Source organism: Lactuca sativa, chromosome 3 (genome assembly GCF_002870075.4).
Source record: "Lactuca sativa cultivar Salinas chromosome 3, Lsat_Salinas_v11, whole genome shotgun sequence".
In the NCBI taxonomy this organism is placed as follows: domain Eukaryota; kingdom Viridiplantae; phylum Streptophyta; class Magnoliopsida; order Asterales; family Asteraceae; genus Lactuca; species Lactuca sativa.
The window spans coordinates 27,269,321-27,281,535 of NC_056625.2; the positions used below are offsets into that span (position 1 = coordinate 27,269,321).

At 31.2% G+C, this 12,215-nt stretch overlaps 1 protein-coding gene across 4 annotated transcripts; it reads left to right on the forward strand.

The window, feature by feature from the left end:
• Nucleotides 1–3,747: 3,747 nt before the first annotated feature.
• Nucleotides 3,748–8,883, forward strand: LOC111884118 (probable transcription factor KAN2). Of its 4 annotated transcripts, none has more exons than XM_052769194.1 (7): nucleotides 3,751–4,855; nucleotides 5,013–5,089; nucleotides 6,382–6,427; nucleotides 6,562–6,730; nucleotides 7,564–7,624; nucleotides 8,346–8,479; nucleotides 8,626–8,883. In XM_052769194.1, exons 1-6 carry the CDS (start codon nucleotides 4,177–4,179, stop codon nucleotides 8,448–8,450), a joined length of 1,137 nt encoding a protein of 378 aa, XP_052625154.1. In that variant the 5' UTR covers nucleotides 3,751–4,176; the 3' UTR covers nucleotides 8,451–8,479; nucleotides 8,626–8,883. The 4 variants fall into 4 exon arrangements, with proteins under 4 accessions (XP_023736206.1, XP_052625154.1, XP_023736208.1 ...); XM_052769195.1 differs by having other exon boundaries at nucleotides 3,756–4,855; nucleotides 7,567–7,624; XM_023880438.3 differs by lacking the exon at nucleotides 8,626–8,883 and having other exon boundaries at nucleotides 3,748–4,855; nucleotides 8,322–8,459.
• Nucleotides 8,884–12,215: the final 3,332 nt, after the last annotated feature.

Genomic DNA, 12,215 nt, shown 5'->3' on the forward strand with positions numbered 1-12,215 from the left:
TTTGTTCCTTTAGGGTTTGTAAAAGATAATATCCTACATATACATTTTATTAGGGGTGAGCGTGGTGCGGTTCAGTGTGGTTATTGGCCAAAACCTCACCACTAACCGCAAATATGGTTAATCCATTTTCAAAACTGTTTGGTGCGGTTATTTTTGTAGTGCGTGGTTAGACGGTTATTTTGCGGTGCGTTTTTTTTCCGGTTATTAACCATATTGATTTGGTGCGGTTATTTTGTGTGGTTTTTAATCGTAGTTTAGAGTTCAAACATATTACTTGTAATAATAAAAAGCCATAAGGTATAAGACAATTAACTTAAATCACAAACAAATAATATCTTATAAATATCAAATCACTAGTAATTAACAATAAATATGTTAGAATTGTCAAAGTTAACCATTTTTCAAAGTTAAACATACCAAAAAATCAACACTTTTGTCTTTTAGAATTTTATCGTTCTTTCATCCATAAAACCTGTCTTATTTTTATTATTTAATATATTAATAATTAATAAACAGAATTATATATAATATATGTGGTGCGGTGCGGTTTTTAAAAACCAATAACTGCACCGCACCGCAAATTTGCGGTTTTTGAAAAGCAGAAAACCTCACCATCGGTTTTTATTGCGGTTGCGGTTTATGCGGTTTTTGAAGTTAATTTTAGTTACGGTGCGGTTTTTTCTCACTCATACATTTCATAGTTTTGGAATCCAGTTTGTAGAGTTCGTTCATTCATTATACGTAGGCTTTGCAACTCCAAATTCTCAATTAAGACATCTTTAGGAAACTTGCATATGCCATATAAACAATATGGTATTCTAATCACCTTCTTTAGTATGGAATGATATTAAGTATGCATACTATAGTTTTTAAGGTGTTAACCGGAGAAGGATAAAAGAATAGTGGTTAGACTCATCATAGATTGAATCAGATCTAATAAAAATTGATTTTTCACCTTAAATACTACATCATTTTGTGGTGTTTAAGGTTAGTGAATTATGAGATAATCTTATAGTTCAAATGATCTAGAAACTCTTGACTTATGTACTCACCAACTTGATCAAATTGGATAGCCTTTATGACCTTGCCGATTTGATTCTCTACTTCATTTTGGAAACACTTTTAACATTTTAAAAGTTTCATGGTTACGCATAACCATATTTATTGCAGTAAATATAATGTAGTTATTACTATTTTCAAACATGACTCTACAGGCACTTCTTATATCAATATGTATTTATCTTAGTCGATGCTTGATAGTTTCACTTAGATAAGTGAAAAGGGCCTTAGTTTTAGCGAAGGACTTTAGAATTATTAAAATACGCCACTAACCGGTTTGACAATTGACTAATTTTTTTTGAAGGATTAGCCATAACTTGTGTTTTCGTCGCTATTCCTTCATTGATCTATCACAATGTCTTTGAAGAAATTGGTATTAGAGTTTTTGGAAGAATAGCCGTTAATCCGTCTATACAGAGTGAGAGTGGCAGATGGATTTCGTCGCTAAATTCATCTGTGAAAATCTTTTCTGTTTTAGTGTCTTGCATATACTTTAAGAAAATAATTCTACTTTGGATTACAACTCATAATGTGTAATTGGTATTATATTTTTTGTGAAAATCTTTTCTCCTTCGGATTACAACTCATAATGAGTTGAAAGACATTGATCTATCACAATGTCTTTGAAGAAATTGGTATTAGAGTTTTTGGAAGATTAGCCGTTAATCCACCTGTACAGAGTGACGGATGTACTTCGTCACTGAATTCATCTGTGGAAATCTTTTTTGTTTTAGTGTCTTGCATATACTTTAACAGAAAAGATTTTCACAGATGAATTCAACGACGAAGTACATCCGTCACTCTGTACAGGCAGATTAACGGCTAATCTTCCAAAAACTCTAATACCAATTTCTTCGTCGCTGAATTCTACTTCTGTTTGTGTCTAATACTTTAAGAAAATAATTCTACTTCGGATTACAACTCATAATGTCTTTTACGGGTTTTTCTCTCAGTATATGAAAAATAATTCTACTTCGGATTACAACTCATAATGTGTAATTAATATTTAAAGCCATACATAACCATGACAAAATTAAACAAGCAAGAAATAACCCTTAGTTAAACTTTTGAGGCTAAATTTCTGATTCAAACTACGTCTAAACTAAATTCCTTACATGTTTTTATATAAGATTTAGTTGTACACGAGTTTAACAATATGAGGATGTTATATATATCATTATAAAATGTATTACATGGTTGAAGTTGCTCAAATCAAGGTACTCAGTTCTCTTTTCTCACTCTTCGATAAGAGATATGATATGAAAAACAGTAAACTGTTGTTTAATTCCTCAAATCAAGGTCATTTATTTGTTTATATTAATGGAAGAGTTATATTGGTAGGTAATTGACAAAAAAAAAAAAAAAAAAAAAAAGAAGAGATATATAGGGGTGAGCATTCAGCTACGCTTTGTTTAATTTATTCAAGTACCAAATCAAGAATCTGGAAAGTTTGTTGAAATTAGGGGCTTTCGGGAAAAGGGGGGCAACAACGATTGGTCTCACTTCAATGAAGAAAGCTTAGTAATTGAGTTACTGGTGAAGATAACAAAGTTCCACACATTCAAAAAGCTTGCACAAAAATTCTCTCTTCTTTTTATCATATCAATAATTTGACTGCAACAAATTGAAGTAACATGAAAAGCAAAAGTGACATTTTTTAAGAAACAAAGTAATGCAGTGAAAGATAGGTTTAATTCTTCGTATATCAATATATTTAGATTATTTTTTATTGGTTATTAATTTATATATTTAACATTATAACTTTAGTTAAACTTTTAGGTTATCATGTATACCTCTTGATCTATATACTTAGATTATTTTTTGGTAATTAATTTATACTCTTCAATATATTTAATTTTGAGCCTTTCAAAAGGATTTATTTGATTTTGAATGATCTATCAATTGGAACTACCTTTTAAATATATATATCTGTTAAGCTGACTATATACATACATGTCAATGACAACCTAAAATATCTCTATGTGCTACATTGCCTTTTAAAGAAATGTCGTCAGGTTAGTGAAACATGATTGCTCGTTGATTTTTGATAAAAGTTTCTGTTTTTAAATTTTTTTGTCTCATAGATCATAGATGTATGTGTTGTTGAGAATGTAAGGTTGATTAATCATATTGGATTGTACGTTTTTATGATACATTGATTAAAGACATTGTGGTCAGATTACAAAAGTTCAACAAATTAAATATCTAATTTTTCTTATTTTTACACATATGAATTAAAAGAAGCTCATGGTAATAAATATTTTTCACACGAAATGAAAAATATCTTGAAATAAATTGTCAAATCATGAAAAAGATAAAGTGCTTATTTTTTATACTATGAATTAAGTAATTTATGAATTTAGATAAAGGTTTATTGTCATTTTCATAGAAGGGATGGAGTAATAGATATTAAATATAAAAAGGAAAAAATAAGAAGAAAAGGAAAAGATGGTAAAGGAATCATTTCTCTAACGTATTTACCTTTTTTTTATTTTTATTTTTATTTTTTTCCTTTCTCATCTTTTTTTTTTCTTCCTTTCTTCTTTCCCTACTCCCACGTCCACATAAAAGAAAGCATCTCTCTCTCTCTCTCTCTCTCTCTCTCTCTCTCTCTCTCTCTCTCTCTCTCTCTCTCTCTCTCTCTCTCTCTCTCTCTCTCTCTCTCTCTCTCTCTCTCTCTCTCTCCCGTCTCTTCAAGTGTCATTTTCTCACATATACTTCACATAAAAGATGCAACCATTCACTTAATACCTTGTCATCTCTCACCCCCACTCTCTCTCTCTCTCTCAAGAACTCCACAACTACTCCCAATTCACCATTGATTAGACAAATCCCATCTCAAGAAATCTTGAGAGAAACCCTTCATCATCATACTTTCAAAACATAGATCACACATAACAGAAACAAACCCCTCATCGTTTTAACCTCACAAGACCACCATATCCAAGGTTCACAACCTTCAAGATTGGAGCAAGAACAAGCTAGGGAGGAGAGAACAAGTAATTATCATGGCCTTCTAGACCTCTATATCTTTCCTTCTGTTTACTGGTTCGAGTGTTAGCCATTTTTGCCGATCAGAAGGAAGGTTAGAGAAAAGTAGAGAACTTGGTAGCTGAAATGGAGCTCTTTCCAGCACAACCAGACTTGTCTCTTCAAATCAGTCCACCCACCAGCAAACCCACTTCAAAAGCTTGGAGAACATCATCAACAGCATCTGATCAAGATCACCATGATTTGGATTTGGGAAATCTATGGAAAAGAGCTTTTAACTCTCAACAACTACACCAACAACAGCAACAGCAGCAACAACATGGCTCAACAAGAAGACCAGAACCCTCTTTCGGGCTTTCCTTGTCGAACCCTAATATTCACTCTACAAATTCCGACCTCACCCATTTCCACAATCTCCTCTCTACTCAAAACACCAACACATCATCATCATCAAACATGTATCCTTACCAACATCACCAACACCATCATCAGGCTGGGTTTAGTTCAGAATTAGGTTTCTTGAGACCTATAAGAGGAATTCCTGTTTATTACCAGAATACCCCTCCCAATTTCCCGATAATGGCCAATCCGCATCATAAGAACCAGCCTTCGTTAGATTCCTGCACTAATTCTACGACCACCAGTTCTCTAATTCATAGCAATAATATTAACAATATTGTCCGATCAAGATTTTTATCATCGAGGTTCCCCTCCAAACGCAGTATGAGGGCTCCGAGGATGCGCTGGACGACTACCCTTCATGCTCGCTTTGTCCATGCTGTTGAGCTTTTAGGCGGCCATGAAAGTATATATTGTCTAAATTTCTTCTTCTTCTTCTTCTTCTTCTTCTTCTTCTTCTTCTTCTTCTTCTTCTTCTTCTTCTTCTTCTTCTTAGAATTACTGTTTCTTCTTATTGCATTTTCATACACTGATCATATAATTGGTTTGTGTAATGATTTTAGGAGCAACACCCAAGTCAGTTCTTGAGCTAATGGATGTGAAAGATTTAACTTTGTCACATGTTAAATCTCACTTGCAGGTTAATTTACCCTCCGTTTCTCCAATAAGTTGAAATATTTTTGTTATATTTACTTTAATATTTTAGAAGAACAAAAACATAATTACTTTGCAAGATGCATTGTCTGTCTAGTGTGTAAATACATAGTACGTACACTCCCAGAGCACCTTCATACTGAAATCTTGGATATATATATGCATCCAGATTCAGATTTTATTTTCTTTTTGACTTTAGCACTGTAAGGCGCACTTTGCATTATTAGAAGAAACTTATTTATACTTTCCATATAATTTTAAAGAATTACAATTTCCAATGCATTTATAGCTGCAGAGAGGCATCTCTAATCCTTGGCACTTGTCTCTCTCCTGCTACTACTACCAGATCTGATCCTTCTGCATAAACATAGCTTATCAGTTCAGCTTTTTGCTTAAAATTACGAACCATCCATGTATTTAGACATGTATAATATTAATAGTCATAAGGTTTTAATTTATATATATATATATATATATATATATATATATATATATATATATATATATAGAGAGAGAGAGAGAGAGAGAGAGAGAGAGAGAGAGAGAGAGATGCATAGTAAGACAAAGCCCGAGGAATTGAAAACACAGTCATAGGGTCCAACCCAACACAAGTCTACACCGTGAGGGGTTGAATTGAATATTTTTATCCTTTTTCAGAGGAAAACTTGAGATATGAGAGAGTACAAAAACGCCATCATTTGTCAATGATATGTTTGTATATGTCTAGCATCACATGTGGTTTCTGTCTTAACCATGCATTACATCTATCAACCATAGTTAAGTCAGTTGGTCAGTCTTACATTTGTACACACGCATATATATATATATATATATATATATATATATATATATATATATATATATATATATATATATATATATATATATATATACACACACACAAACATTGTCAATGCATTATCGCATATGCTACCGTCATGTACTGTTCATCATTTACTCATGTTAGTACTTCTGATTTTACATATACAATGCATCATATATAGACATTTCTATATTTTTTGTATTATTATAATACGGTGAAAATGAGATAAAAAGGAGAAGTACTACTTAAACATTACATAGGATTCATTGAAATTGAAATCGTGTTGTAATATAATAAATTGTTTCAGGAAATGCAACACAACTAAATAGTAATCTTGTGCGTGAAATTAAATTTTTTGAAATGTTGAGACAACTCAATATAAAAATGTTTTATAAGGAGAAGAAATTATTATAATTTCCATAATTTATTGTTGGTTTCATTTTATTGTGTTGCAGATGTACCGAACAGTAAAGACAACTGATCGAGCTCCTGTGTCTTCAGGTAAAGTTTTGTTGTTGAACTTAATTATGTTGGACTCCATTTTTATCTCACAGTGATATATAGTTTGTCATCATATTTATTTATTTAATTATTAACCCGAAGTGGTTAATTAATTTCCATGAAATATTAATTAGGGCAATCTGATATTTACGAGAATGGGTCATCTGGGGATAATTCTGACGATATCATGTTTGATATTCGTAACCCAAGACCGACAGATCAGTTATCAACGGAACATGGAGGAAGGTCTAGTGTTCATCAAGAGAAAGATTGTCAGTATGGTCTATGGAGCAATTCTTCAAGGTGAAAACTTTTCTCAGCTGTTGAATTTTACGTGTTATTTTATTATATGTAAAGAAACTTTTTTGTGGTGAAATAATTGGTACAATCTTCACCCCAAAGGATGACACCCAACCCTTGCACACACACACACAGAGGAAAAGGAAAAGTTTTTTATGTGGACATATATTACGAAAAATTATTGATGGCAACTTTTCAACTTTAGGCTTTTCCATATCATATACCATTCATAAAAGCAAATATGTAACAGTACTTTTCAACCATTTATCAAATTTCAGGACAACCCATGAAATATTAAGGTTTTGTGGCCTGCAAATTATAGTTACATCAACCCTAGCCTTACTAATCTCATTTACGTATAATATAACGAACATAACTTCAACATAAATACTTAAATAATCTGCATATATATATATATATATATATATATATATATATATATATATATATATATATATATATATATATATATATATATATATATATATATATCAGGTTCTTCCATTTTAAACTACGTGTATAATTGGGTTTCAAAGTTAATCTCTTTTGTGAAAAAATTGTGGATGCAAATCTGTTAAATTCGAACCTTTCTCTTACCTTCTCTCAGCTGTTTATCTCTATGTGTTGTAAACTTCCCTTTCGTCCTCTATTGTATCTTGGTGTGTATGAGTAATGGCATTTCACATGGGTTGATTTTTGGATTTATCTACAAAAAAATATAAATGAGAAACTGGGTATAAATAAAACATGGTAGATAGCATTTTTGAGAGTTCGATTTCCATATGGACTTACCACTGATTGGAAATATTCCCTCGTTAATTTACTGATCTTTCTAGCAGGGAGGCTTGGTTGCATGGAGAACATAGAGATTCCGAAGGAAACAAACTATATCTTGAGGTATATATGAATTTTTAATTCATCTTTTCAAATTACTTAAATAATTTAATAAGTGAGTAAATCTCCTTTTGCTACTTTTCATACACTCTTTTATCTGATAATAGTAGTTTTATGCTTTTGCATGGGAAGATATAAATGTATTCCAAAATCCATGAGAATGTTATGTAAAGATTGAAGAAAGAAAGAAAGAAAGAAAGAAAGAACAAAGCTTTTGAAAAGCTGATTCAAGTCACCAAATTATTTTTTGGTCAATCACACCCATCTTTAAGCTAAAGCTATTAAGAGAAAACCAGGGTAAAGGGTGCTAGCTGCATTATAAACCTTATAGGCAAACAAAACAAAGAAGATTCATGATATATAAAGTACAATATGAATAGATTTTTAATGCCTTGAAGAGTGTCCACTTAGTATTTTTGAGAGGTAATAACATTAATATATATCATATGATGACGCCATTGAAGAACCAAAATTACCGAATTACAAAACAAAAGTGCATCAACTAAGGGAATAATATCTATAAATACCCATATGAACACATTAATTACAACACGATTCTTTAGATTATGATTTTCACTTAGCTAGCTAGCTTTTTCTCAGAAACATTACCACATCTCATGTTAATTAAACACTACACATGCACATACATATATAGTTATGTGCTCTTTCTTTCATTATGGTATATTATAACTTGATGCAGTTTTCATGGTAAACGATCTTTCAGAAGGATATGAATTTAAAAGGCCCGCATTATGAGCGTTTGTCAGAAGTGAGCTCATCAAGCCCCAAGAAGCCTAATCTGGAGTTCACTTTGGGAAGACCACACTAGAATTTGATGACAAGCGTATATTTATATATGTATGTATCAGCATATATATATATATACATATATATATATATATATATATATATATATATATATATATATATATATATATATATATATATATATATATATATATACTACTCATTTTAATATAACTGTGTTTTTAAATGGGAGCTAGTGAAAGAGAATCAGTACCACTTCGAAAATGAGGAGAGAAAGGAAAGTAAAGGAAAGAAAAGAAGGAAAAAAGAGCTAAAGAAAGACAAGGAGACAAGAAAGACAGAAAGCAACAAAAGGGTGGAGTGTTTGAAAAGCAGGTCCTTCATCTCTAATTTGTGAGAGATTGATGTCTGCCCTTTTCATAATATATATTACATTTTCATCGTATAATGTTCTGGGTACGAAGATATGAATGAAATCCAGTTAAAATTTTGTATCATCTGCCTAAAGAGAAATATATATATATATATATATATATATATATATATATATATATATATATATATATATATATATATATATATATAATAAATAATAATTTGATAACTCATAGTTTTATGAGAACCTAAGAACCAAATAAAAGTCATTACATCAAAGTAATAGAAAGTCGGGATGATTTATGGTGCTTTTGTAAATACTTATAAAAAAGAATTTGTAAGGTTATCAAAACAAAAATTAACCATGGGTATTTTGGGATAACATAATTTAACCCCTAAATCAGATTGAATCCATTCAAGTCAAACCAAATCCATACTCTTTTTCTCCCCATTATCACGTCTCTCTCTCTCTCTCTCTCTCTCTCTCTCTCTCTCTCTCTCTCTCTCTCTCTCTCTCTCTCTCTCTCACACACACACACACACACACACACTCTCTCTCTCTCTCTCTCTCTCTCTCTCTCTCTCTCTCTCATCCTGTCTCCGACCATTCACCATACTCCCTAATCTCTAGTTTGTTGACGACAAATTGAAGAATTAGCACATCGAAAGTGTGCTATGGATCACTAGGTTGAAGTCGATCTTCAACGTGAGGAAGGTACAATTAACAAAAGTCGAATATCTCTCTTCCATTCGAATATCGTTCAGCAAAGTCCAGCACCATCGTTTGGAATCTACTGTTTCCTTCTCGGATATGTCCTCTCTAATGTCCGGGTGACGTTTAATCCACGAATCAACAGATCTAGGTGATCACTCTCCCTTTGCTCGTCAATGAATGCCTCTACCTCCGATGGAATCAACTATGGTGGTTGCGATTACCAACAATGCACTAGATCCATAAACAACTTCATTAGATCTTCAATGAATCTGAATATGGAATTAATGACAGGAGTGTATCACAAGAGCCTGTTTGTTGTCGATTAGCATGGTAATGAATTTAATTCACAATTTGTCAACAGACTTACTTAAAAACCTACACACCACAACTGACTCCATGTAAACCTACACGATCACTACCGTCCATGGCGAATCCTAAGCTTTTGTCGATCATGAATTCGTGAATTGATTTGAATAGTTGATGACTTTGGAGTTTCGTTAGGTTGTGGATGACTTCAGATTTTAAAATCCGTGACGTTCCCGCTGCTAAAGAGGATCAAGAGTCCCCCGCCCTAAGGTTTTAATTTCTAAATTCACTTTTTTTTCTTTGTTTTCCGGTGAACTTAACATCAACTTGATTGTTTTGAATGTTGTTTTTTCGTTAATTCGTGTATTTATTGTTAGTTGTTGATTTTGAAGTATCTTAGCTCTGGATACGACTTCACATATTGCCATCGTTGGTGCTAACGTTTGTCCAATCGAGTCTCTTCATTACGAGCAATTTTTGACTTATAATGTTCGTATTTATTGATTTCTATATATAAACAAGTCCTGTACACACAAGAGACATTTAATTGATCATGATCCTTCCTATATGTGTGTGAATATCAGTGTTGCAGAAATTGGTCTTCGCGGCTGATTAATCGTCGATTAACCGTTTGGCGGCCTTGAATCGATTATGATTAGGATGCTTGGCGGAAATTGATCGAAATCGGTCAAACTCAGGCTTAGCGGTCCTTGGCGGTTATAGGCGGGAAATATTTAAAAAATTCAAATTTTTTAATTTTCAAATATTACACCAAAATTTTTAATTTTCAAATTTTTTAGTTTTCAAATTTTAAAATATTATACTAGAGTTTACAAAATTTCAAAGTTTTAAAATTTAAAATTTTCAAATACTTATTTTTTTTAGGATATATTATTTTTTTAAATAATTTTTTTAATAATTTAAACGTCAGTCGATCGTCGAACGATTTTTACAACCTTGGTGAATATAATAATATTTGATTATTTTCACCAGAAAAGGAAAAGAATATAAGTTCTTTTTTCTCAAATTATAAAATATTTTAAATATATACCTTATATGAATCTTTGTGTACGAAGGTTTGTTGATACATTTAGTGAGTTTTAGATGATTTCAACTCTCATTTTTAATGCTTAGTTAATTTGGATTTAGGTTTCGATTGAATATTACTTGATAGGATTTTGTTATCTGAAAAAGGTTTTGTTTATAGTTTAAACCACTTAATTATGAAACTATGTTGTTTAAGTGGAACAATCCATTACTTTCTACCTTTAATTTTCTTCATTTTATTTCTCTAAAGTATTACATTGTGAAAGGGCTTTGCCTTTTAATCCATTTTTCTGTTATTAATTTTTTTTAGTGTTGTTGAATTTGTATTATTGCTTAATGAATCAGCTAATTGTTTGTCCTTTATCTATTTATTACTAACCAAATTTCAAAAGTTCATGTGTTTTGCTCTTGATGATGTTGTATTGTGCCATTGTCAGCAAATTTAGTTGCATTTATGTCATTTTGGGAATATACATGAGTTTTATCTGTTCATATCTCATGTCTCTTAGAATTTGCTTATCAGCAATAAAAATAGCTCTACATGTTTAATGTGATATGTTTTGCACCTTGATTGTATTATGAGCTAAATGTTTTCAACATCAAGTGCATATAAATTGTTTCTTCCATTTTAGGGTGAGTTAACATTTTTTTGGGGTTTTATATTTAACGACTTACACTATTTTTTTTATTGTCTGTTTTTAAATGTAGGTGATAATATAATGCGTTTATGCTTGTTTTTTTTCATGGTAGTGGATTAAGTTTTATATGAATTATGGTGATTGATATATTTGGTTCAGATGTGTGAGAATTGAGAGCTTGTTGAATACCATAAAGTGTCAATGGCTTGTATTGTGGCTTGATTGTGATTGAGAATTGAGAGCTTGTTGAATACCATAAAGTGTCAATGGCTTGTATTGTGGCTTGATTGTGATAGAGAAGGAGAAAACATTGCATTTGAAGTTGTGGAAGTTTGCTCAAATGCAAATTCTCAGCTCAATATTTGGAGAGCTCATTTCTCATCATTAATCGATAGGTCTAAAACTCACATTTCATTTTTGACACTTTTTTTTCTCTTTCATTTTTACTTATAATATTTATTATTACCAATATTTTTTGATATATTCACATTTGAATATACTTATCTATATTATTCAAATGTGAATCTTACATGATATTCACATGTGATTATTACATTGTATTAATATTAATCTCACAAGCGAATCACATGTAAATCACATATGATTACATGTGATTCACATGTAAATCACAAGTGAATCACATATGGATTACATGTGATTCACATATAATTCATGAATCACATGTAAATAACAAACGAATCACATGAATTACATGTGATTCACATATGAATCATATATAATTTAC

Excerpts from the sequence above, each read along its gene's own strand:
- LOC111884118 (XM_052769194.1), top strand. The coding sequence starts at position 4,177 with ATGGAGCTCTTTCCAGCACAACCAGACTTGTCTCTTCAAATCAGTCCA. Across the intron at positions 4,856-5,012 it reads GCTTTTAGGCGGCCATGAAA|GAGCAACACCCAAGTCAGTT; the intron begins GTATATATTGTC and ends TAATGATTTTAG. Across the intron at positions 6,428-6,561 it reads TCGAGCTCCTGTGTCTTCAG|GGCAATCTGATATTTACGAG; the intron begins GTAAAGTTTTGT and ends AATATTAATTAG.